Consider the following 27985-nt stretch of genomic DNA (forward strand, 5'->3'; position numbering starts at 1 on the left):
ACCAGAGTAAAGCAACATTGTCTTTTTATTCCAGATATGATGTTATTAGTCAATATATTTATATATATATCAATATAGTCTTCCATATATTTCTTCTATTTGTATAACAAATGTATTTTGTCTGTACAGTAATCATGCCATACAAACAGAATAAAGACTTTGTATCAGTATCTAAAATGTCTCCTTCTCATTACGAGTTGTATACTAAAATGCATTTGCAGTATGTTTACTTACAAAAAACAATTCACTTACAAAACAGTTCTTCTGTTATTTAAAATTTTAACAACCCATTTATAAATTACAAAATCTACAAAGCTGTTCATAAACAGCATCTATCCCACCTTACCTCCTTTGGTTTTTGCCTAACTTAACTTTCAATACAATGGGGAGTTTCTGCAAATAAATAAATAGAAATAAATAAAAGGATGAGCACACAAATGAAAAAATTAAAAGTCCTGGAAGCAAATGGATTTGGCAACTTGGCCAAATAAACCAGATTGACCATTTCTTTTTTGCGTTTGCTCTTGCTCATTATGTTGTGGTGTCTTGCATGTCATTTAACATAATTCAATAAATTACAATAATATAAAAGGCTATTTTTGGTGAAGTTTGTTAATATGTTCTGACTCATTTTTTGTGGCATACTCACGGATCTCCGCATTTTTCTGTGGTCCTGCCACGGACTTTCTTTTCCGTGGCATTCTCACGGATTGGTTACTCAACTGCTTTTTCCTATTTTCAAACCATTGTCGCTTCTTTTTAGGGTTAGATTTCGTGTTTGCGTTAGTATGTCACTTTAAGTATTGGTTTCTGATGTATTCTTTTATATTTTCTAAACTTAAAAAAAGTTTGGCGTTGGGGTTAGAGTTGGGTTTGGGTAGGAATGTCATTTTATGTAAATCTAACCCTAAACCGAAGCGACAATGGTAAGAAAATAGGACAAAACAGTTGAGTAACCAATCCGTGAGAATGCCACGGAAAAATGAGCAAAGATTTCTGTGACTATCAGTTGGTTGAATTCATCATGGATGGTAAAAGCTCTATGGTTTAAGGGGTAACCATACTCTGTTCCTATTTTATTCACATAAAGAAGATTGTTGCTTAAATCACAATTCTGGCCTAAATCTGGAACTAATTTCTAAGTTGCAAAATGTGTTCATTTCAAAAGGTATACATTTTAAACAGACAAAACGTGACATTTAAGTGAAATAAACTAGACAAAAATTCATTTGTGCGCTTTAGTTTAAAACCCTATTATCCCCAATTACTCTAGGCATGATTCATATATAGTCTGGCATTAGACTGTGTGCAGTTCAATATGCATATTCTTTAAATAACACTGTATGACTACGCATTAACACAAGTGGTGTGTGTATTGATCTTTGGCCTTTCAGGAATAGATTGTGATGACCTCCCGACCTCCACCTCTTACAAGCAGCACTCTTTCTAGACCCTCTGTCAACACCTCAAGAAATTCCATATCTGAGAATTCCGAGTTAAAGAATAATATATATAAGAATATATATATTTTCTGCACTTTTTAAAAAAAATAAAAAGCTGTCACTGGTGCGTAACCTTTTAAAAAGTAGACCTAAAAAGTAGACCTTTGGTACTTTAAAGATAACAACACATATATAAGGTACATATGGCACAACACAAGCAGAAGAAAGCTTTAACGCTAGAAGATTATTTTGTGAGCAGACTGGCAGCATAAGGATACAGTTTTCATCTCCCTCTTGATTGCGTGGAGGACCTGGCATGTTAAGCAGAACCAGTCTGGCATCATGGGATCTGTTAACTATGACCTCATTGAGCTTAACAGCTGTGTGCATCCGCCGAACATTAGACTGATCACTGTAAAACACACAGACACAAGTTTGTACAGTGTTCATAAGGACTTAACATTATCTGCCGACCTAAGATTAATTTCTATTCTCCAAACCATACGCTTACCTTTATATACATATAAAATGATTGTTCAGTGTGTAAATATCAAAAACGTTCATGGAAAAATTGCTAGCTGTACTGTTACAGTAATGCAATAACGTGTGCATGCTTATTCCTGTTTGCATACATTACTTACGGTTTGATGCTGATGAGTTCTCTGAAGTTTTCCGGTGCATTGTTTCTGTTTCGTCTCTCTGCTTCCACTTTATCACAAGTCCAAGTCATTTGGTTCTTCTCTGGCACTACTTCAATGGTTTCTTCCTCTTCATCTGAATACAGACTGCCCATTCTTATTAATGAGTGCCTGTCCTTTACTAGCTGGGCCTAGAGTGAAGATTAATCAGACCATGCTAAGACAGCTCGCGCTTGCAGTTGGTATAATTAACTTGACAATAAATGTTTGTTACTGTATTTAAGGCAGAATGTTATTTATTTATGCTTATGACAAAGGCATGCTTTCCAGCTGTCACGTTGTTCAAATAAATACACAGACACACAAAGTATACCTCTCTGTCTTTCTCTGCATTGGACAGTCTCATTTGTTTTAGCATCTGTGACCTCTGTTCCATCATGAGTGTCCGCTCATACGTATATGCTGAGATGTCACTGTCGTGCTTAAAATAATCACAAAGTTAGGCATTACATCACAGGTATTACACTGTAACATGCACGCAGTGTTTCTGATTGTAACAAACATACCATTTCAACCACTTCCACCTCTGCTTCTATTCTGAGCTGGTACAGGAAGGTTGCCAGGTCCTTTTTCATCTGAATGCTGTTATCGTCCATTTGGGCAACGGTGAAGATTCGCATCTTACACTTACGCCAGACCTAAAATACACAGCATTTTTAAGCATATACTCTCGATAAAGAACATATGACTAGTAATACTGCAATTCAATTGAATTACCTTATGTTGTTTGAGAAGGAAAGGTAGAAGCATAAGCATGCCACCATCATGCACAATCCACCAGACGTCAATGTATCCATCAGTGAAGCGCTCGTGGTTGCTAGGATAGAACGACACATTCTTTGGGACCATCAAGGCGAGGTGGGCAGCTGTAGTACACCGCACTGTATCTAGATTAATAAAAAGGTTTGCATGGATTAAAGTGAAAAAAATTCTTCTGACTGAAATTTTTTTCAGGCCAAGTCATATTCCTTTAACTAAAACTTAATGTAGGCGAGACCAACAGCATTTTAAGGGGAGATTTTTTTGCCATTAATTCCATATTAAAGTCTCCTGTGGCATATATAGGTAGATGTAGTTTGCATGGCATTTAAGATGAAGGTGAAACAGCTAAATAACTCACTATATAAAAAGAAAACATGAATATCACCACCTTTAATGAATCTTTTATTAATTATTTATTAATTGTAAATGTATTTATTTTAGCATTTACTAATACATTTTTTAAATCAAAACTGTTTTTTAAATTGAAACTGTTATCATTAGTGAATGCACCATGAACTACCGTCAATTACTGTAATGACATAAACAAGAATTAATAAATGCTTATATACTCTATATTTTTAATTGTTTGTTCATGTTATATAATGCATTTACTAATGTGAACAAACACAAATTTTTCATATCATATTATTCAGTACACATAAACGAATAATCCAGGGTCTTTTCTGTTCACACAACAGCTTGTCATAGCTCTAATACAGTAACGTTATGTATGAATATAAACCCTGAACGAGCAACTCGAGTTAAACTAGTGTACAATTTGCACAGGATGTCTGTAACCATGGTGACAGTTGTAAGTTAAATTGAATGACTGTACCTTAATCAACAAAATATTATGTTACAATAGAGGCAGCGCAGATGTGCTATTTTGTGCGCAATGTTTCTGCCGTTTACTTTCTCCTAAGACCTAAATGGTCGTGTTTATATGAGGATACTTGCAAAGACTGGATTTTTGATGCATATGTTTATTTAAGGCCAATAAAGCGGTAAAAATACTCACACAATGAGAAGCGAATGCGCGGCTTCCGTGTCCATCTCACAGAAACAGCGGCTGCATTTAAACTGTTGTTTGTGTGGCTTAAAATCACTTGTTTTTAACTTGCGGTGCTTAAATATATGTACAAATGTTAAGTTTTTGTTACCACACTCAAATGCAACTGCAAGAACCGACAGGATGACATCAAAGTGCCGCGAGAGCATTTCAGAAGCACTCTCCTCTAAAGATTCCTTGAATCGCTCTCACAGGAGGATTTGGATGTCATCTGCCTCCTGGTTCTTGTGGCGCCACATGAAGTTTACCCACAAGTTTAACAAACCCGTTGTATAAGCCACTGGTTAGATCAGCATAGCAGTCAAAAACGAGACGCGGGTGATCACGTACGGATGAAATCAGTTACCCCCAAAATACAGGACCCCTAGTCATACTGTGCACGTAAGTTACCTGGCTTTTTGGTTTTCTTTGCCCACGAACTGAAAGGCTTGACAATCTTCATCATTTCGCTAAGACAAGTCAATCTCCATTGGTCTTTTACACCTTTATCGATCTTCAAAACATCGGAGCCTTACTGCATTATAAGTTTGTCCATGCTAGCTGAAATAAAGTTTTACCTCAGCTTAACGTGATACAGCCAGAAAACCCGGAGTGGATCCGGTCCGTAGTGATTACAGAACACTTACAGTGGAGAGAGGAACGTGATTTGGATCCACTCCAGGCTTTCATCACATCCCACTTAAAAAGGTGAATTCACGTCGTCTTTATGAAAAGTGAATTTAATAATTTTTCAAATGACGGAAATCCGTCTAGCGACGGAAAACTTTAATCCATGCGGTTTGCTTTAGTAACTACACTATTGATCTTGAAGTTTAGGGTCACTTGACGGAAAGTTTTTCATGATACTAAAAATATTTTAATCTTAAAAATAAAAATATTTAACATTTAAATAAAACTTAAAATTAAGTAGTATTTTGTAGACAAAAATAAATATGCCAACATACTGTGCATACTTAATCCATTAGCTTTTTTCCAAATCGACTGAAAGTGCATTACAAGGTATACATTTTACCAGTAAAACCAGTGGCAGCTCGGGACTACTCTTCTGAGGGGCGCAAATTCAAAATATGTGTTTGAAGTGTCATGTGTGTTGCTTGTCTATTCAAAATATGTGTTTGTTGTGTCATGTGAACCATTGTGCATCACGTGTTTTGTCAAAATAAGTGCCTGCTCACACGGGTCAAAATCGTTTATGATAAAAGAAACGCTCACGTTCACAAAATACACGCAAGACACTCCCTTAACAGTAAACTCTGATTATGCATGAGATTAAGCGAAGATCTGGCAAACGCGAGCGTCTCTTTTATCATAAACCCTTTAGACGCGTCTGCAAAAGGGACTTATTTTGACAAGACACATGATGCACATAGGTTCACTCGACGCGCAAACACATATTTTGAAATTACGAAGCACACACATGACGGGCACGATAAATTGCATGCGATACCACGCGCATCACCTCAGTATTGCCGGTTTCTTAATTAGTAGTAAATCGCCATCAGCTGTTTTCAGATGGAGCAGCTTTAACTACACAGATCCATAGTTCCCTGACAAGCTAGGCCATTTCGCATACATATCACATATACATACTGTCACGATCTCGGTCTTTCGACCGTTCTGTCTTTTTTCCTTCTCTGTGTTTGTGTTTTTTTGTGTTTTGACAGTTCCTTACGTGCGCGTCTGTCACCAGGGCGATCTCATCATCACTGATTTCTTTCACCTGCGTCACCCACCTGTTCCTCATTTTCTCCCCAATTCGTTTGGTATTTACTCTCCCCTTGTTCTTTTGCTTCTTGCGAGTTCGTCATTGTTCTGTGCCCTTTGTCTAGTCATGTCGTGTTCGCCGTTTTGGTTTATTTAGTATTCTTTGACCTTTTTGTCTTTTATAATTTTTCTCTGCCTGCACTGTCTGCTGTCTCTGCCTCTCCTCTCATTAGGAATTCAGCTCCTCCGCTCCGGTGTCCCGATTGTACTCTCTCTGCCCTGCCGGTGTCCTGCAACACCACATCTCGTGTGTGACCGCTGTCCAGTAGCACTGAGGGAGTTCGTGACCGCCGCCCTGCTGTATCTGTCGGCCTTCTTTGCCGATTGCTGTCCAGAGTTCTGGTTTTGCCCGCTAACACCTTTCTGCCTTAATTGCCGATTGGTCATCTCATCTCTCCCCGATTTGAATCGATGGTTCTGCTACGTCCAGCTTGGTGTGTTGTCTCCAGTGTGTGCATGTGACTTTCCATCTCCTGACCAGCACGGCGGTTGTGATCTCCAGATTGTGTGCTAGAGACTGTCTCCTCCTGAGTGTTATCTACATATTGCTCCCTGGCTTGCCCAGTGTTTTTCTCTGTCTATTATTTTATCTTTATTAAAAGTTTGTTTCATCTGCTATTGGATCCTTGCCTCTGAGTATTTTTCTATACAAGTCCTGACACATACTCAGTGAACTATGGCTCTGTGTAGTAAATGCCACTCCATCTGAAAACAGCTGATGGCGATTTACTACTAATTAAGGAACCGGCATTACTGACGAGATGCGCGTGACAATCACATGCGATTTATCGTGCAGCCCTAGGCTACATACATGTTGTGACTTCGCATCGTGCGCCCTCGAAAAAAGATGCAGTATATGTGTTTCCCAGGGTTGAACCAATGACCATTTTGTGCTGCTACTATAACACAATGCTCTACCGACTGAGCTACAATATAACAGACTTGAATACCCTTGAGTGTACAAGATATGAAACTGCCCAAACTCTTGTGCTTACTGATGAAGGTTTTCCAAGCACGAGGGTCTTCACTTTGTCTCCAGCCGTATGGCCAGCCCAAAACAACTGTGTTGTGCTTCATCCCTCCCAGACCACAGGACTGGATCAAGTGTGCAACCCCCTCTCTCACTTTGGAGGCGACCACTACCTGACAGAAGCCCTTCACTCGCTCGATCTCCATCATGTTCTTTATTGCCTTGTAAAAAGTACAAACACAGTACAATCTCAACATCAATGTATCAGTTTTTAAATTTTCTCCACTTTTCTACACTCCAGAGTTTACTGACAGCACACAATTTAGCTATACAGAGCTGCAAAGGTTTGTAATAAATTTTGTCCATGGGTGCAATAATGATTACTGTATGCTAACGGTGGATGTAAATACTGTATGGTCTCTTCCTCTACCTGTTCTGAGGCCTGTGTTTCTCCGTAACATTCCAGAAAGTTGCCCTGAATCACAGATCCTACGATGGTTAGACCTTTTCCTGCTTTTAACTGTGAGGCAAAGGTAAGCATTCTGGGATACTTCACATGCAGATCCTCATCCAACTTCAGCAGAACCAGCAGCTGTGGCCTGTCAACATTATTTCATGCTAATTTATAACAAATCAAATAAATATATTGTTTATAGCATATAATGTTGGCATTGGTTTTTGAAGCTTACATGCCATATTAATGTCTGACTTTACTAGCAATTACTGTCAGTACATCACTGTTTAAAAAATGCCTACAGGAGTACACAAGTTAAACAATATGTTCTAACTGCGTAAACATCCCATATAAATTCTAACTGTGTGTTTTCACATGTATCACCTTGAAAAGATTATATCTAAACTTTTTTTAATGATAGGGTTTGTATTCATTGATTTTTAGGGTTTGCTTACATAATGTAATGCAGAGTAAACATTTTTTAATAGAAAACAAACATTGTTTGATTGAGCTGAAAGATGGGAACAAACCTCCAGTTTTTAGTGTGGGGTGGTCCAGCCTCCAGGCGAAGGAGAGCATAGCGTGCTGCACTAAGAGACAAGCCACGGATTCCATCTCCCCACTCCTTCTCTGCTCTGAAAGAGATGGCGTCAACAAAACTGCACATACTAGCCAGTGATTGTATCAAGATTTAATTGGAAATCACTTACCCCTGATATTCAATGTACTTGTAGATCATACCAGCAATGACCATGGCTACAATGGCATAATACCATGAAGAGATAAACATAAGGGCCAAACACATACTCATGCCCAGAAAAGATAAAGCCCTGAGAAAGAGAGAGAGAGAGAGAAAGAGTTTCGTCATATCACCTACCCCAAAACAGCTGCACTTTCTTAATTTATTGCAATTTTTTAGGATTACCAGTTGTACTGTTTAAGTAATCACAGGAAGTGAATAGCAACAGTATGGAGTGGAAAATATCACTCAGCAATTCAAATGCAACAACGAAACACCAAAACAGGCCTTTTAATGTACACACACGCAAGCTACAGTAAATGCCAACTTACCAGTGGTAGTATTTGAACCTTGGCCTCCAATTCGGTGTTCTTAAAAGGGTTTGCACTGCACATGCCAAATTTACAAAAAGATAGCACATCAGGAAAAACCTGTTTAGTGAACAAGCATATTTCAAATTAATACTTTATTAAAGTTAAAGATAATACTTATGAGAACTCAGGTGAGACACCACATGCTACAGTAAAAAAAACATGAAGGTATGTTTAGATGGTCTACTGTACAGCAAATCTGTCTTGTCGCGAAAGAGAGGTGATTGAATTTAAAGGTGACATAGAATGATTGAACGGGGTATTTATCCTTGTTCTGTGATGTGACATGTAGACAATTTTTTTTTGTTTGGGTCTGTAATGCCTTAGAAGCTTCCTAAAAACCTCTCTCAGATAGCTCTATTAGGGTGGGGGATTTTAAACAAGTGGTTTTGCACCTATTTGGCTCCCCCTACTTGCTGAACTTGCAATCTCATTACTGATTGGCTGACTTTGCTGCCACTCAAAAAATGTAGCCAATTATTTTAAAGTGGAGGGGCAGTTAGATGCCTGTGATGTCATAAGCATCAGTTTTACAGATTGGGCCGTTTTCTGGCTGATATTTCTAAAAGAGGAATTTCTATGAGTCTGAGATGTTTAGCATGTTTAGCACTTTTTGTATGTTTGTAAATGTGGGTAGACTACCATTATTCAACAAAGACAAGGTAAAAATGTTTTTTTATTCTCTGTCCCCTTTAACAGTTTCAGTGGGCTGAAGGTGGCACAAGCATTGCATATGTAATCATTTGTAATCTTTACGCTGCTAATGATAAATCAATTAACAATCAGTAGATATCATTTGTTACAGTCACCTTTAATTAAGTTAATGGTTTAACTTTGTTACATTGTGTACTGTATGTTTGCATGCATGTGGTGTTTATGTGTATTGTGCATGAATAATCCTCACATAGAGAGAATAGGAGCGACCATATCAAGTGAAGCAATAAGGATGCCAAGCTCTGCTATGAGTCCTGTTAGCAACAAAGCCCATGTAGGTTCTCCGTTAGCTTTACCATGTCCAAACACCTGTGTTTGTAAACACACAGACACACACAGAGACAAAAAGTAGCCATCAGCTGTCAGAATCACCTTTGACGTAATATATTTACATTTTAGGGAAATATTTTACATATGGGCATGCAAATGCTTTTGATGGCTTTGGTGGTTTGGCATTTCAGAAGAGGATATATCTTTTACAGGAACTTAGAATACAAACATTTCCATATCTTTTAAATTTCTCCTAACTATTTCAATTAAGGCCTAAATGTGTAAAAAGTGAATACAAAAATATTGTATTAGGAGTTAAAGCTTATGGACCACAACCACTTTAACTTTAAACTTTTGCATGGTCTTCCTCAGTCAACATTAAAGATATTAAGGTTATATGTTGGTTGACAGAATGTTCTTACATGTAGGATGATTTTATATAGAAAACAGTACATTACCAACAAATGGTATTTCATATACTTGTATAGATATTCTAAAAAACAAATTGAATTATAAAAGATATAGAGTGTCTGATACTCTTACTCTTAGGAAAGGAATGATGTTATCCTTAGCGATGGCTTGCAGGAGGCGAGGTGCTCCCGTCAGGGACTGAAGTCCTGCACCCACTGTGGAGAAGAAGGAGCCAATCACAATCACCCATGGGGAGGGCCAAGAAAGTGTGCCAACCACCAAGTTTTTACTGACTGCTTCTCCAAATCTAAAATGTAGCACAGAAACAAATAAGACTCAGTGTTTTTTTTTATTAAAAACAAATGCAGTATGTATCCTGAACTAGATTACATACTTATCTCTAAGCACTACACCCTCAATGCAGGCGCCAAAAAGAACCACAGAGCTGAAATCTTTTACAGTAAAGGATTTTTTATGTAGATGCTTTCTGAGTGAACATTATGTCAAAGAAAAAACAATTGCAACAGCAATAAAGGATACAGACAAGAGAGGTAGTTGTAATAGCCATAATTGTCCCTATAGGAATAGACTTCTGTGCATCTCTTAGATCTCCAGATCGGTTTGATCCAGCCATAATGCCTGTACCAGAGACAAAGAGACACAGAATTTAATTTCAAGTCATAATTTAAGCTTAGAGACATAATGTTTTAAGGACCAAAGATGGGTTTTACCTGTAGCAGAAGGAAAGAAGATTCCCACCAGGAGTGTGAAGGAAGTAGCAATGTCAGCAGTCACATAAAAGCCAAAGCTCTCCATGGAGCCATGGACATCAAGAGAGGGCAAACCCGCTTTCACTAAAATCTGTCCTTTCTCCATGTAATCCCCCCACATGTTCTCTACAACACACAATAGGTTTGACAAAAACTTGGAAAAGCAGACAGTGTCTAGTTAATTCCATCATAAGATGTGAAGGTTATCACCTTTGATGATGCTACTGGCTAACCCAGGAATGCCCTGGATCTCTGTAACATTGTTCTGCAGAAAGTACTCATCACAATGAGCTGTGCTGGAGTTCTCAGAATTGCAGAATTTCTTCCACAGGTTGGTGGGAACAGTGTCATTACCAACAATTACTGTCTTTGCACAAATGTCAGAAATATCCCAAGCTAAAGTGCGATTGCCTAGCATGCAAATCCTAGAAAATTAGAATAAAAGAGTAATCGGTTAGATACAGGTAAGAATAAAAATTATTGTTACTCATACACTTATTTGTGTCCAATTGTATTTGCAATACAAGTTCATTTTGCAATTATGTAGAAAACTAATTTAACCCTTTAATATATGCATATAATATCTTTCCATGTTTCCAAATATAATTATTGGAACTATCTTTGAAAGGGTCACATTCCATTATTATTTCAAATTTTACACTGTGTGTATCTGGACTTTCAGACTATAAATGTATTATACAGTCTGTGAAAACCCAGCAAAAAATTTCCTTACTGTTGTCTACATAAAATCTTCCTGCATAATGTAAAGAATGAAGTCATGTCATAGACTGAAATCAATTATAAAAACTTTGATGATCCTAATCTCAATTACACTTACGAAAAATCTGGTGGGTGAAAGATGGATTTTAAAGCTCCGGCATAGATGGAAACGATTGAAATTATGACGCAGGCCAGGAAGAGAGAGGCAAACTTGTTGACATACTTGACCCCCACAAAAACAACCATAGCCATGAGGCTCAAACAAATTGTGCCGTACACCCGCATATTATTCAACATTGCACCGTTCCCTGCATGGATATTTGTGGGATGAAATATGGCTGCTTGAGGAATCAGATATTTCTGTGGATGAAAAAGTTAAGTAATGATTAGTATCAAGGTTGGTTTATGAAAGAGCCCACAATTTGCTTTTTTATGATCTAATACACACATAGACATGTATGTGTATCAATATATAAACATCTCAAGGTAAATGAAAGATTGCTGTTGTAATAAGAAAAAACTGACCAGAAAAATTTCAATTGCTCCCAAAATGTACATGGCAGCTGCAAACGTTGTGCCCAGATAAAAACAGAGACCAACTGCACCACCAAACTCAGGACCCAGAGAGCGAGATATCATAAAATAAGCTCCACCAGCTGGCAATTAAAAGAAAAACATTTAAAAAAATAACAAAAAAGTAACATAAAGCTAACATCATGTTACTGTAGCATGATTTAACACAAAGTTAACATGATGTTAGCTTGATTTAGCATAAAGCTTGCATGATTTAACAAATTAACATGATGTTAGCATGATTTAGCATAAAACTAGCATGATGTTAGCATGATTTAGCATAAAACTAGCATGATGTTAGCATGATTTAACACGAAGCTAGCATAAAGGTATTATGATTAAAAGAGTTAACGGATCAATGGTCAATGTCATTCTTAAATATATAAACATATAAATATATCAAATGAAAAAACAGACCCTCTGCTTTCAAACAAACAATAAACAAACAAAACGAGAAAAAACTTTTCATCCTATCTATATTTTTTCTCTGCTTACAAACTCTTAAATATGGGTATTTTTAAAAAAAATTCCATTACATTTTTGTGAAGGAATTTTCTTAGAGATCAGATTCAGAACAATTATCAAAACATACACAGAGTTTAAAATTAGTAAATATTAAATAACATTTTGGCTTCGGTATTTCATAAATTGGGTATTGCAGATTGACATAAAAATTAATCAGGAACACTTTTTTATGCAAATGTTTTCCCTTAATTGACGCATGACGGGGAAAGAGTTAAATAAGTAATAGTAAAATTTTATGCTGCATCATGACATAATGCAAAATGTGAATATTTATAAATACCTGGAACAACACCATTTGTGGCGATGGCGCTCATCGATATGGCAGTTAACATCGTCTGTAAAAAAAAGAAATAATTTGAACATTGTATATTTTATGTCATTAATAATATCCAGTAGGGGGCGAGTGAGAGGGAATATTCACAGAAAGGGGTCAGAATGATTTGTGTACTGATCACTACAGTTTCAGAGTTACACAATGCCATGCCTGACTGATCAATAACTATCCCAGAATTGCTGCAATCGACTACACGGAGCATTATTTAATTTTAGCTTCTAGTTTCTGCAGTATTAACATATCCCAAATACAACAGATAAATGTATTCAGGACTGGACAGGTGTATGTCATATTAGTAGATGAAAAGTCGAAGGCATTTATTTGATTTGTTTATGTATGTCACTTCACTCGAAGTCAAACGTGGAGAAGCGCTACACGTGAGATAACCACCAAAAATGTGTTACAATTTATACGGCCATTACTTTTCCAAATAATGTCTGCAGGCAGTTTGTTTTGAAACTAAAAGTACATGTGTGAAATTTGACCATGTTCAAAGGCAGCTGATTTGTTTATGGGCGTGCATCTGCAATAACTCACACACGAACAGCACATGAGAACGATGAGTAAGGACTGGACGACACCTGCTGTTCCTACGATCCATGTGAGGCGCAGGAAGAGAATCACACCAAAGATGTTTTGCAGGCATGGTAGGTAGACTCCCATCAGAGTGCCCATATTTGGAGACTAGAGAGAAAATAAGGAAGTCCCTCATGTATTTGCATTTGTATTATAAGAACCAAATTAAAATGCCAATGATTGATTTGTTTTTTAAAAGAAATGTGTGCCGTTTCGTACTTTAGGGAGTCGTCTTCTGGACTCATCAGCATTCTCTGCCTCCTCATGCTCTTTGACACCCTGAGTAACATTTGTGTAATTGACCAGACGGCTGAGAAGAGAGGAGACCTTTGGCCGGATGTCCAATTCTTCCTATGGAAAAACATTTTTCAGTACATGCTACGCATACCAAAAGGTTGTAAAATTCTGCATGTTGTAGCATGGAATTTGGGAATCATTTTTAATTGAATTGGAAGATCTATATTATTACAGTATTTTTTCAGTCATTACATGAGATATTAAGCCCGAAACAACAATCTAAATATCAGTTTAAAGTAAAGCAAACCTCAAACAGGGCCAGGTTTTTGTCATAGAAGTCATTCCTCTTAGATGATGAGTCTGATCTGCTGAGGAACGGACTGTCTTCTTTATGAGTACCATGACCTGGTGGCAGAGGAAGTTTACACCAATTTTTATTGAAGGCATGTATACCCCAATCACATTTTATTGTTGAATGGAACAAGCTGATATGGTATTCAACTTATTTTTTTTACGTAAATGTGGGTGCCGCCATCTTTGAGCAAGTTTTAAAATATCTATAAATGGTCAAATATTGTAGCTTAAGAGTGTCTTTCTAATCATTAATTGATGCAAAATCATGTAGTAAACAAACAACTGTTTTTACTAAATTACCCTGTTGAATATTTAAGTTTTATCTAAAGCATAGTATTTTACAAATATATAATCAAGACATTTTATAAAAAAGGATACTGAAATGTAGGAGCCATATTTTGAGTTTCCATACCTATAATTTTTTTTTATCATAATTGTGTTCTTGCACCGTTTGGTTTACTTCCTGTCTCCTGAGATACCTTCATTAGTCCCTTTCACAAATACAGTACTGGTAATTTACTGGTAAATTGCAGGTAACAGGTCATGCGTGAACAGAACCTTTCCGGTACATCAGTGCTGCCAATTTAAATTACCAGAAAGAGAGGTTGTATTACAAGTAATTTACTGGTAAGCGCTATGTGTGAACGTCAGACCGCGCTGACAGCTTCGGGCCAATCATAACGTTTAAAACAAATGACGCGTTCATCCCCGCACTGTTTACGGACGTTTCCACACACATGCAGATTAAAAGTCGAGCACACCTGAAGTTTACGTCCACATTTCTTCACCAAAGTTGTTTGAAACAGCTTACCATCTAATTGCCGACGTCCTTAGTACGCCCTCTGTGAAGCTAATGTGCAAACATACTGTTGTTTAAGAGGCATTTTCGGTTTGACGTCGCCTAATGCAATGTTTGGTCACGAGCAACTTCGCGACCGTCAGCGACAGTTAAATTGAGACCTCAATTTAAATTGAGGCACACAGACCTGAAAACAACAACGGACCGTGGATAATTTAAATTGAGGCACACAAACCTGAAAACAACAACGGACCGTGGATATAACCCATAGATATGTATATAAAGGCTAGATGGCTCAAGGCGGAGTCAGCTGTGTCGTCACTTGGCGGCCATCTTAGGTCAGTGCTGCATAGTGCTGCTCCCTGCTGCTGTGGACGGAAGGTGAGGGACATACGCCAACTAAAATGCTCGTAACTTGCTGAATTCTTGACGGATTTACAAACGGTTTGGTTTTTTACAAACGTTATTAACGTGGCTATAATTCTGGATGCTTTAACATGTTTCATGAATTTTTTATTTATTTTTAGTATACGTATTCAGTGTCATAGGTACATCTTTGACGTTTATAACAAACCAATCCGTTTGAAAATCGGTAAAAAATTAAGCAAGTTATGGTCATTTAAAAGTACCTGCATCATTAAAACTCAATGCTACGAGTGAGCGAGCGCCCTGTCCTAAGATGGCCGCCAAAATGCGGACGTTCAACTCAATTGGCCATCAGCGCGGACGAGCCATCTAGCCTTTATATACATATCTATGATATAACCGACGTGGATTGTTTACAAATACAACACTAATGCTGCGTTCCAGGCAACCCGTAACCCGTAACTCACGAGTTCAAAACCACGCCTCACGACTCTGAACTGGGAGTACATCGATCTAGTACGAGTTCACGGGTGGGAAGTCACGGGTTTGACTGCCGTTCCAGTGCACTTTCACCGGTAGAAGGTTGTAAAAACACGAGTTACGGGCTGCCTGGAACGCATAAGGTCGTGAGTCGTGGTTTTGAAGTCGTAACTCACGGGTTTAAAAACCTGCCTGGAACGCACCATAAGCTCGCCGCGCGCCGCAGGTAACTTCCGCTTTCTCCACGAAATTTTGTTGCTGATGTTTTAAATGTCTTAGTGCGAACGTCACTGCGTGTGTAAACAGCACATTTTTGTATTTACTGGTAAATTCCTTCTGGTAAAATAATGGTAATTTTCCAGAATTACTGTGTGAAAGAGGCTATTCTCTTGTCCCACAAATCTATGGGCATATGTGGGAATGTGATAGGTCTATCCTAGTTGAGTTTAAAGAAATAAGACAGGTAGAGCACAAATTTAGTGTTAATAAAGTTATATTTAAATGTTTACACCTTTTAATTGCATTTATAGCGAGAAATTAGTATTGTAGTCTTTTATTATGAGATTTGTTATCACAAAAGTTCTTTGTTTATAATTCAAACATAATTCCATTACGCTGCTTATGTATGAAGTCTGTCCGAATGCGTTTCCTGGAGCTATTTATACCTCCAACTGTAAAATAAACTCTAAAAAATATGTATGTAGTGTCTATGAGTCACCCATAGGGTTGTGAAGAGCTTTTTTGAAGATTAAAGTAGGTGTTGCATGCCATCGCCATCTTGGCCACGCGTCACCGCGCATCACTTGTTGATAACCGAAAATGGGTAAAAAGGGGGACATACAGTAGATGAAGCTGAAGTGGCTTGTTGCTGGAACCCCGCCCGCCTAGCATGACTCTAGTGACAGCAGTGGCAGTTCACCCGTCACCCAAGTGGCCACGCCCTTAATTATGCAGAACTTTAAGGCCTAATATAATTAAAACAGGTGTTTATATTTACCTGCTTACACTGCACATGTGCAGTGACCTCATGTTTTGCTGCACGTAAATAGTAAGTGGCGCAGGTGCAGAGTGAAAATAGTTTTTAAGCAACACCAAAGAGTTTTTTTACCTTAAAATAACGTTTCCAAAAAAGTTTCAGTGGTTCATTCACTCAAAACAGGGTGAATGGCACTTTCACATTCGCTTTGCAGCCCTCTATCGACCAAAACCGCACTAAAGAAGTTTCCAACCGTCGGGTAGTGGTCCTGTAGTTCGAGTGAAAACTACAAAAACTTGCTTTACAGCAGACCTACAATCCAATCAGAGCCAGCTATGCTGCAGTATTAATGACAGTGGTAATGAACAATTACGCGTCTAACCTGTAGGGGGAGCAAAGAGCAATAACTCTTTAGTGTTGCTTTAAAGTCACCATGAAAATAAAATGAAAGTTTACTTGTAATTTGATATATTTACAAATTACTTATCTGTGAGCTTCATTATCTTTAAAAAATTCATGTGCCACTGTCATCTTTAATCAAAAACGCAAATCTCCTTCACTCCTCAAAATGATCTCTCTTTACTTTCGGTCATATTGTATGGCGGGTGGGTGGGGTTCTGGAGAAGATCGCAGGAATTAGCTACATGACCCAACTTCAAATGATCCAATCAGATCTTATTAAAAAATTCAAATCTAGCCCTGCCTTATTTCATTTCAGATGCCGGTTTCACTCTGATATACTTCTCCAAGTGGAAAATGCATAGACAGTAAAAGAAATGGACACAGCGACCCCATTCAACGGAGACAAGTGAAGTCAATTAGAAGCACGCACTTCCTGGGGGTCAAGCGTACTGTGCAGACTCAAACGGAGCTTGATGACGTGAGCAACCTGTCTGACAATTGTAAGTCTTATAATAGCCGTGCCAAGAGAAATCTGAATCCACCGATTCTTGCAAAGACGGCAAGCGTGAACAGGAACAAGTTTTGGTAAGTATTCTGATTAATAATCTCCTTTAATTGACATTATTCCTCCACGTCCACTCGATTGCCTCATAGAAAGTAACTAATTGCCTACGAGATTCTCCTCCTGTCCATATGGTTTTATCTCTAGAGAGTGGCAGGTTATGACGCAAACGTTAGCCTATTTTTACAAAAACTGGTTTTACTGGGCCATAATGTAAGATACATGATAATGGAGCATTTTCGTGTTTCTTTAGAAATAATTAATGGACAAACAGAGCCTTTAAACGCCTCAGATCTAAAGCTATTCGCTGTGAAAGTGACGCCAAAATGAAGGGGAGTCAATGGAACCCTAACAGCAGGTGGGGGTCTGATAATCAATGGGAGCACCCGCCACCCGGGGAAGCTTCAATAAAATATGAAACCCTGCCCCCTGGGAAAATGAGGCAATCGCTGCTTCCGTTTTTATGGTGATTTTAAGTGTAAAGCAATAAAAGCGTTTGACTGTTATCTGGAGTGTTATCCTAAAGATATGATAAGTAATTCAGCAAAGTTGTTGGACACTCTGATAGATTTTGTGGAAAATACATGTGACAATAAACAATCACATTTTATGGACAATGAGTGTTATCTCAGGAAATTAAGAATACGGATACGAACCAAAACTTGTGGGTTGATTGTAAGCCTAATACATGTCCAGTAATATCTTGTCATGGCTGTGATAAGATTTGCTATCACTGTACTGTGTGCTGCTATTGGTCTCAATCAACTGTGTCCAGGGTTTGTCCAATACTAGCAGAGTTTGCATGAGTAGTATAGCGACAAATCAGCCAGGCGATGGGGTGGCTTCTGGGGCTCAAGCCCCGAATGTTTTGTCAAAAGACGCAAATCTTTTCAGATCTATAAAATGAATTCATCCAGTACGCTAGGTGGTGGCACTCAGCTTTAAACTCTCCAGTCCCCCACTCCAGTGAAAACGAATAAGAGATTGAAGTAGAAGGTACACTATGTAGTTTCCATGTAAAAATGACTTACAGCTCCCCCATGTGGTTGAAAAGCGCAACAGTGCCTGGTATTAGATACTCTTCTGCAGGGAGGGGCGGGGCTGTGTGCTCTACCCTCCACCGCCACTTTCAGAGTGTGCTTGTAGCAGCTAGGAGCAGTGTTGGGAACGTTACTTAAAAAAAGTAATTAGTTATAGTTACTCACTACTTGTTCCAAAAAGTAACTGAGTTAGTGCGCTGGCATGTGTATAACAACACTGGCTCTGATTGGCTACCATGAAACACATTACTCTGCCTTAGCCAATCATAATCGCTTATCTCGTTATTAACCTACCTCCTCACTAGCTGTGTGAGCCAGGGTTGCGTTTGGATCACACAGGTTAAGTCAGTGCATAGTAACGCACCGCATTTAACGTCCGGTAACGTTAACGGCGTTGTAACAGCGGGAAAAGTAATTAATTAGATTAGCCCGTTACTGAAAAATGAACGTCGTTACGTAACGCCGTTCTTTTAAACGGCGTTATTCCAAACACTGGCTAGGAGGCTGCTCAGGTTGCAGCAACAGTACAGTTTGTCCAGTTAAAAGTTGTTCTATCACTGAAATAATTTTAGAGACCTTATTTAAAGGTAAAAAAAACTACATAGTGTTGCTTTATTATGCTGAATCTCCCCAAAGTAAACACATTTTTTATTATTACAGTGCCTTTGTTACTACTGTAAAAGTGTATATTAGTTATGTGATGTAAATTCTGTTAAATAGCGTCAACTGATATATTATCTGCATGGCTAACAGCTACTGTTAGCAATAGCACTTTGATCTAGTCCAGTGGTTTTCAACTCCAGTCCTCGGGCCCCCCCTCCCAGAATGTTTTAGATGTCTCCTTATATGAAACACCTGATTTCACTCACTGGCTCCTTAATTAACACACTAACGAGCTGATGATCTGAATCAGGTGTTTTTATATATGGAGACATCTAAAATGTTCTGGGAGGGGGGGTCGAGGACTGGAATTGAAAACCACTGATCTAGTCTGCCTGCTCTGCTCCACACTGTCGTTGGTAACGTTATATTTAAAGTACATTTAATTACAGCAAATTAAAACTTTGAACTACCTTGCTCATTGCACATATCTCTTTTATATAGATGGATATATGATTTTTTAGAAGATGTCAGAAGTAAGAAGGTGAGAAAGTATATGGTTACTTAGCCAGCTTATGTTTTGCCAAATGCATTTCACTGAAATTCACAATAATTTCACCTCAGAAATACATTGATAGACAATTATAAAATGTGAATCCTCAATCTCTACATTACAGTATGCTTATGTGTGATAATTGTCAGTGCAAACTAGAGAGAGAGAGAGCGAGCAAGAGAGCAGGTGAGAAAATTTTCTGCTAGTGAAGTCAACATTTTTTTTCTTATGTAGCTTCATAGTTACTGGATTACAGCAAACATATTTGGCTTATTTTTGGATAAGAGAAGTTAAAGTGTCATTGTAAAAATGTGTTATGTTATAGAGAACACTTAGATTAAAATGTGATAATTACCAGACACACACACACACACACACACACACACACACACACACACACACACACACACACACACACACACACACACACACACACACACACACACACACACACACACTTACATCAAATATTTGTCATGCTTAGTCACATCACATAGTGCATACACACAATACAATTACAAAATGTCTATACACTTGCTCACACTATACATTTACACATACTATATACACTTTATACAATACACACGGCCTCCCAGGCTTCTATACATTACAAACCTGCATCACAGTCAAATGCACCAGAGCTAGTATAGCGTGAGCAGACTTAGGTGTACGGAACGGACCTTAAAAAATTGTCAAATGCTGCCCTCTAGCTTTATAAAAGTCTCATTATTCAGCTGTTATTCTTTTTGAGATTAAATGCATTAAAGTTTAACACTACCATGGCACTTTAAGCAGAAAATTAGAAAAAACTTCCAACAGATGTGATTACTTGATTGTTATTACTCTTAACAAAGTGCAAATTAAAAATTACATGACAGGCTAGCCCCCATATAAAATCTCTTGCTGTGTGCCTGCCAGAAAGAAAAGCAAATGTCTTGTGGGGACAGGCCTGAACGCGTTAACAGCACTGTGTAAAAAAACAGGACTTTGCTGTAGATCAAAGCATTACAGTACCAGCCTCACTGCTGCAGGTACAGCTGTCATCATGGGCACATTAGGTATTTTACAGGACATTATGATTGTGGTTGTAATTGCTTGATGAACACGTATGATTATAAAATATTTCTTACATTAAGAATATCCTATGGTCTATTGATCAGTGTATACAGTCCACAACTCTTGAGGTGTTCATAGTGGGAAGACTTTAAAGCACATTTGGTAGCCAGCTGTAGTTCAAACCTCTGTAGATTCAAAGGAAGACAGACTTTAGTGTGAGTTGTAAATTAGCTAACTTTACCTCCATGGATGTGGAATGCAATAAATGTTCTTACACAGAGGATGGTTTCAATTGAACTAGGCAATGATTTGCATTCTGGTGCCTTGCATTACCTTTTGTACATGTGTTCATGCCTTTGTTTATGTGCACATATGAATAGGCTGATTTTAAAATTTGTGTTGGAAAATACTATAAGCTGATTAATTATAAAAAGTAAGAAGATTATGTGTAAAATTGGCTAGACATCCCATTTAAAGGTCTTCATTATGAGTGAAGTCAAGCTGTTTAGGCAGATTAAGGTCTTGATTTTCTTTGGGAATGTACTGCTGTGTAAAGATGACATGCTTGGTTAATTGACATGATTGTCATAATAATACCCAGAGCGGGTACATTTCAAACCGCGCGTGTGTGTGTGTGTGTGTGTGTGTGTCCTTACATGTGATGTTTTATAAGTGTTTTAAGACTATTGTTTGAGATTAACCTCTACTATGCTGATAAAGTGTACAGTACTTAAATACATATGTTACCCTCAAATAGTAAAAGCATTACCAGCATGTACTCTAAACAATGGTGCTAAATAGTTCTTAAAGCTTGTAATCATAGGGGAACCATGTTTAGCGCTATTTATAGCACCTCTGTAGAACCGTAAGTGATGCTTAAGCATATAGCACCGCTTATGGTTCAACGTAGCACAATATGTTGCTATACAGATTCTACATAGGTGAGGTATAGCACTAAATCTCCTATGGTTACGAGCCAATAAACCACTGTTGGTACTATTTCGCACCATTTTTTTAGAATGTAATTTGCTAACGTTACAAGTCAAACAAAACTAATGAATATCTTGATAACTGTGACATCCTCACAGCCTGTAATAATTCTAAGTATTAATACGGTTTTAATTAAGTATTTAGACATCTTACAAAATATATCAGATTATCTGGACCTAGAAATTTTTATCATTTTATATAATAGAATAGCAATATTTGTGGGAAAAGCTCTCTAAAAGTTAAATGGAAAGGATGCTGCTTTGACCACATGTCATTTATACTGTATTAAGTTTACAAGTGGCATGGACAGATTGCACAATAGCCCATTAATGATAATTCTGTTGTGCATTAGTGAAGTAGAAATGTGGATAAATATGTGGAATTTTACCCTGCTGAGAAAGAAAAAAATGTATGCTGTCTTTGATGTCTGGTAATGAGAGAAAATCGAAAGCTAAAGCGAGAAGAAGCCCTACTGTGCACTGTCAGAATAAATGTACATACATTAAGCTGTCACTCGATGGAACCCTTTAAAATGATCCTATGCTATATAGATATGTTACTCCGGACTGAAAGACCATCATTTGTAGTATGTGTTCAGTATGTGCAGTAGCCAACAAAACATCTTTATATTATGTAAAGATCATGGTCATAAAGAGATTTTGTAAATTTTCTACTGTAACTATATATAAAAAATACTTATCATTAGTGATATGTTGATAAAGAGATTTTCTCAATATTTAGATTTTATGCACACTCAAGGGGATCGCACACTGGCCGCGCAGATCAGCGCTGCGCCTTTCTAAAAAATCGAACGCATTGTTTTGAGTATATGCACACCGGCGCGCCAGGTGGCGCCTGTCCGCGCCGCCCAGCTTTGACTCAGGAAGTTGCTCAAATCCCTGTTGCGCCACACAGCGCCACTCACATAGTTTAACATTAAATAACATCATATTTGTCCCAAATCATTAACGATTAACATTGGCTGCTAACGTATATTTAGCATTTTGAGGTAGACGCTATCTAACGAAGCTTGCGCTATTTAATGTGCACTTCTGGTTTACGATACCTCCGAGTTGTCCTCGACGCGACGCTGAGCTGCGCGGCCGGTGTGCGACCCCCTTTAGATTCCAGATTTTCACATAGTTGCCAAATATTGTCATATCTTAATAAACCAAACCATATTCGGCTTTATTCAGCTCATTAATTGGTAAATTGATATAAATCTCAATTTCATACAATTAACCCTTAGGACCAGAGGCAGCCGGTGACTTCTTTAGAGCTGCAACTATCGACTATTTTTTCAACCGATTAATCTATCGATTATTTTTTCGATTAATCGAATAGTCTAATGATTTTTTTATACATATAATTCCCCAACAAATAATAAATGTAACATCTGCCATTAACGCCAACATTTTATTTAAGCATTTTCTTAATTAAACAAACACACAAACCAAAATTTTCAACATGAAAAATAAAGTGGCAGTGCCACTTTAAAAGAGGCATTATTCACCTTAAACAATAAAATAGGCATATATTAATATTTTAAACATTAGTTTATGATTGGTACATGCATTAACTCAGCATTAGTTCAGACTGAAGTAAAAATAAGTTCATTGTGATTCATGAACCCTTATATAAAATGTAATGGTTATATTATTACTGTTAATATTATTACTATTAGTAGTACTGCATTCTCATTTAACTTTAACATTTAACTTTTCTTAAGTTCCGGGTAAAAAACAAGTTCAGTTAGTATGATATTCTAATATATTATAAACAGCGTTTACGCCGCTGTTAATTTTAAATAAACGCATGTCAGGAATACCTTACAAGACGAGCTTCTGTAATATCTGCGCACATTAGGGATGGGCATGATTAATCGACGATCGATAATTGATCGTTAAGAATTTAGTCGAGGACGTTAATTTGTTATTGATTAATCGAATGCTTTTTTATCTAATGCAGGTTGCGTTGCCTAGCGTAGCGTGTGTCTCGAAGCAATTAAATGAATTTCACTGTGTGACAGCAATTCAACATTTTACCACCAGGGTGCAATATTTGACGCCATACTCCGTTATCTGTGACCTTCCGTTTTGATTTCAAAAAAATAATCATGAAAAGGTCATGATGTTTTGGAACAAATGAGGTCTCTGTTTAAGAATGCGGCTCGCAGCAGCAGGTTCCGCTGCTTTAGAGCACCGCATATTCAAGTGCATATATGTTCCGTTTGTCTAACTAAATGTAGTTCAACTGTTTGCCACAAGTTGATCTTGTAATAAAGGTCTCATGGAGGAAAACACGCTGTATTTTTGTATTCAACATTTTTGAATTATAAAAGTTAAATAATTATTTTTTATTATAAAATATTAATGATTAATCGATAGTCGATCGTTAATTCTCCCGACAATCGACTAAAAAAATTTAATCAAATGCCCATCCCTAGCGCACATATTCGCAAAAAAGACGTTAATTGGGAACTCCGCACTGCCAGCTGGCTTTCAGTGCACGCGGGCACATGCCTATCAGTTCTCAATGTGACAGTAACTTATTATTTCATAACTTCTTAATATAAAAACATGTCCTGCTCTTTATTTACTGTTTCAACATACTGCCCAGAAGCGATGCAATGTCACGTCTGTCAGGCGTCTCGCAGCTCGTATTAAACGAAGATGTAAACGCAGCTGTATTAAGCACAATATGTATTGATTCTATTGTTTATAGAGTAAGTATAAAAACTTACTGTAATAGTTCAAATTCTTACGCTGACGTCTCGTCATTTTGAGGTCGGAGAGCCCCAGGTTTTCTTCTTTTAAGATGATCATACACAGGTGTTGCGCTGCTGTGGTATATTTCAGTTTTACACAGTATGTGTTTTATTTGGTCTCTGCTTAAAGTGTTCCCACACTTTTGATCGCGTTCTGTCTGTTTGGTATAACACTTGTATCACCCGGTCGGAGCTGAAGCCGCCTTCATTTCAAAATGTAAACAGTGCGACGCATCGACGCATTTCCGGCAAATCGACGTAATTACGTAATCGACGTAATCGACTACGTCGACGCGTCGTTCCAGCCCTAGACTTCTTTATTCGAGGTTGCAAGATGCGAAGTCATTTATGTGGTTCGTAATTTCAAAATATGTGTTTGGCGCGTCGAGTGTTAAGGGAGTGTCTTACGTGTATTTTGTGAATGTGAGCTGCTCTTTTATCACAAATGGTTTTGACGCATGTGCAGCAGGCACTTATTTGACAAAACATGTGATGCACATGGTTCACATGACACAACAAACACATATTTTGTAAACACAAGCAACACACATGACAAAACGAACACATATTTGAATTTGCCCCCTCAGAAGAGCAGTCAAGAGCCGCCACTGCTTAGGACCCCTATGGTTTCATGATCCAGGGTCACATATGTGCCTCTGAAGTACCAATGTGTTGGTACTATGCATCCTTTAAAGGCGCTCTAAGCAAATCTGTGTGACGTCACTTTGACGTTCGAAGTGTTGTCAAACTCCTCCCCTCCCTTCCATGCTTTCTGAAAGAGTCATGAATGCGCCCAACCCCCACTCCCAAATCCTTCTTGTCATTTATTGGCTGAAAAACTTTGTTATTTTTTGTGGTGGTGGGTTTGACCACTTTGTTTTTGTTGCAGTCTGTGGAGCCTGCGTCGTCTACAGAGACCGTGGTTTTTTACAGTGTTTTCAGGAGACCGGCAGCTAGCAGATAGTGAGGAGATGTTTACTTTATATATACTTTATACTATATATATATATATATATATATATAAAAATAAAATGTTTTATGCCCTAAAACGCGTGAATTCGCTAAGAGCACAGAAGTACCTTTATAAGCAAGTATCACCACAGTGAAACATAACAAATCATAACAATCAGCCTAAAGATGCTGGTTTATTAACACATATGCAGTATGATATAATTATAGTTGATATAATTAATCATTGCCTTAACAAGGAGCTCACAATAAAAACACATCATACTCTGAGTCCCACATAAAAGAATGGTACTAACATCTTCTCAATTATTTCCTGTACAAGGCATTTATAGGTCCTTTCAGATTTGTCCTTATTTTGCTCTTGAGCTTTAGATAATCTCTATACGCCCCAAACGTTATAAATGAACCCCTTTATGAGTATTTATTAAATCATGATCTTGATTAAAGTCTAAAAACTATTTAATGTATGAGATTAGTAAGAGATATGTCAATATGCTGTGCAGGCAAGTACAGTTGTCTTTCAACAAAAGCTAATACAGGCCTACAGGGCATGAGTAGACCACAGACCTTCATGTTGTTAAGGACTTCCCAGAGCTTGCACTCAAAATAGAACAGTAGTGTTTTTATTTCTGTGTCATATAACTATTCTGTAGGTTTTTCCAGAGATGACAGCGATCTCCCTGGTCATTAAGCAGTTGAGGCAGAACACAACAGCTGCTGATTTTGTGTTATGCCCACTAATAAAGCAATAAAAAAGTTGAGCTAGTAGAGAGACTTCCATAGAAAATGCTTTGTCAGAACATTACTTTCCATATATTTTTGTTCATACATTGCTAGAATGTCTGTTAACCAGCAGTAGACAACATTGTTAGCATCCCTAACAAAAATGTTAAAAACACAACCTGTTGGTGCAGGTACAAAGATACGCAGCCTGCATTGTTAGTGTTACACAAGATTTGAACATGATCTCCTTATTATGTCAGGATAAGAAATGTTCTGCACTCTATTCCTTTGTCGGTTTAAACACGGCTGTTCTGGGCACACAGAACAGGACTGAACATTTTTATATTCCGGGAAAAGCCAGACTATCCTCCTCCCTGCCTTCCTCTCAGTAAGGCATGACGTGGTGAATGAGTGATTCCGAGCCGGTCGTTTTGCCATTAAAGGCCTGTTTTGACACAATGACCGCAGTGTGTAGCAGAGCTAGCACACTAGAAAACAAAGTTAGCAGTGTGAACATCCTACGTCTCAGCTTCTCTTAATGTTAAACTATCCAGTGCAGTTGCCACGCTAAACCAGTCTTCTGTATTAAGAAAATCAAACAAACTCATTGTATACAGAGACATGGACACGACCATTACACATCGCATTTTGCTTTATATCCAGACCTGCCATTTCATAAAAAATACATCTACTGTTAGAAAGTAAAATATATGTAATTGTTCTCCGGAAAGTATTACAGCTTGCTATACTCAAAAATAGTGATAGAGAGAAAACATTTAAAAAGCTTGAGTTAAATATAGCCTAAAAAATCCTTGATATATGCTTGAGGTTTTGTTTATTCATTCTGTTATGTTCATTATAATCATTCATTATTCATCATTACAGTTATAATTGATCTGAGACTAAGTATACATTGTGGGATTGTTCAGGAAATCTGACACTATAGTTCTGATTCATGCAAAATAATAGTTTTATAGCGTCTCTAGGCTAAACATGACACGACTGGCTCCATCCAGACTTGACTTTGACTTTTGACAGCCAGCTTTGCTTTTAGAAAACTCTAGAAGACTTTAGAAAAGTCACAGCTGCATTACCAGAGGCCGATATCTCTGAATCAAGCCTTCAGGGCTCTGCACACCTTTATCTCATCTTTCATTTCTCTCTGCATTCACTTATTGTGTTTTCTCTGCTTTAAGATGTTTTAAGAAGAATGGAACAAGATGGAGGAAAGAAATGCTAGTGAAACCCTGTTGTTGGTAAAGGAAAGGTCCTGGCACAAAAAGAAAGCTCCAGCTTTTGTGTCCATGAATACTTCGGGCCTGTCCCATCAACCCCCCAGTCCCGCCTCTGCTTTGGCCCTTTATTATTTTCTTTTGTCACCACAGTGGCGTCTGGCATGTCAGTTGTATGCCAAGAGTCTCGGCTTAATAATGCAGCATTTTAAAGAGATACAACCGGGAACCCAACACAGATCCTTGGATCTGTGACATTAGTTTTTTAAACAACTGCAATGGTTACCACACTGCTGATGGTTTGAGGATGCTTGGTATTGTCAAGACGTCCAAGATTAAATCTCTGTCAAACTATCAAACTTTGTAAACTTTAAACTCAGCTCCTAATATGGTTAAACCAAGTTTTAAGCCTGATAGGAACGTTTTTTAAGATTGACAATTAAGAAAAAAAAACTTACCATCCGAACTGACTGTATCTCCATGCTCAGGGTATCCTCCCTGTCCCGTGTCTCTGTAATCCACCCAGTTTATTCCCTCCAGACTGTCATAGGACGGTGAGTTATCCTGCACTGGTACCACAGTAAAATGGGGCATGTTTTCATTAGTTTAGTTTGAGTTTCTATCCTTCTTTTCTCCTTTCGTTGTCTTCTTTTGGCAGATAGCACGTTACCAGCTGAACTCTCCGAGAAACCTCAAACACATTCCTCTAGTCTTCCC

At 37.8% G+C, this 27985-nt stretch overlaps 1 protein-coding gene across 1 annotated transcript; it reads right to left on the minus strand.

The window, feature by feature from the left end:
• Positions 1-7: 7 nt before the first annotated feature.
• On the minus strand, positions 8-27985 carry slc12a4 (solute carrier family 12 member 4). The gene is made up of 24 exons (XM_065267874.2): positions 27727-27985; positions 13707-13804; positions 13382-13513; positions 13124-13270; positions 12533-12587; positions 11680-11810; positions 11273-11514; positions 10645-10859; positions 10396-10560; positions 10205-10303; positions 10059-10116; positions 9797-9971; positions 9174-9292; positions 8231-8329; positions 7870-7989; positions 7690-7794; positions 7136-7304; positions 6731-6926; positions 2858-3027; positions 2647-2778; positions 2454-2561; positions 2084-2271; positions 1721-1854; positions 8-1482 (listed from the first exon to the last, which is right to left on the minus strand). The coding sequence occupies exons 1-24, from the start codon at positions 27860-27862 to the stop codon at positions 1391-1393; spliced, it is 3285 nt and encodes a 1094-aa protein (XP_065123946.1). The 5' UTR covers positions 27863-27985; the 3' UTR covers positions 8-1390.

This window comes from Paramisgurnus dabryanus, chromosome 2, assembly GCF_030506205.2.
Source record: "Paramisgurnus dabryanus chromosome 2, PD_genome_1.1, whole genome shotgun sequence".
NCBI lineage: Eukaryota > Metazoa > Chordata > Actinopteri > Cypriniformes > Cobitidae > Paramisgurnus > Paramisgurnus dabryanus.

Excerpts from the sequence above, each read along its gene's own strand:
- slc12a4 (XM_065267874.2), bottom strand. The coding sequence starts at position 27,862 with ATGCCCCATTTTACTGTGGTACCAGTGCAGGATAACTCACCGTCCTAT. Across the intron at positions 13,514-13,706 it reads AAAACCTGGCCCTGTTTGAG|GAAGAATTGGACATCCGGCC; the intron begins GTTTGCTTTACT and ends GTTTTTCCATAG. Across the intron at positions 9,972-10,058 it reads GGTGTAGTGCTTAGAGATAA|ATTTGGAGAAGCAGTCAGTA; the intron begins GTATGTAATCTA and ends GCTACATTTTAG.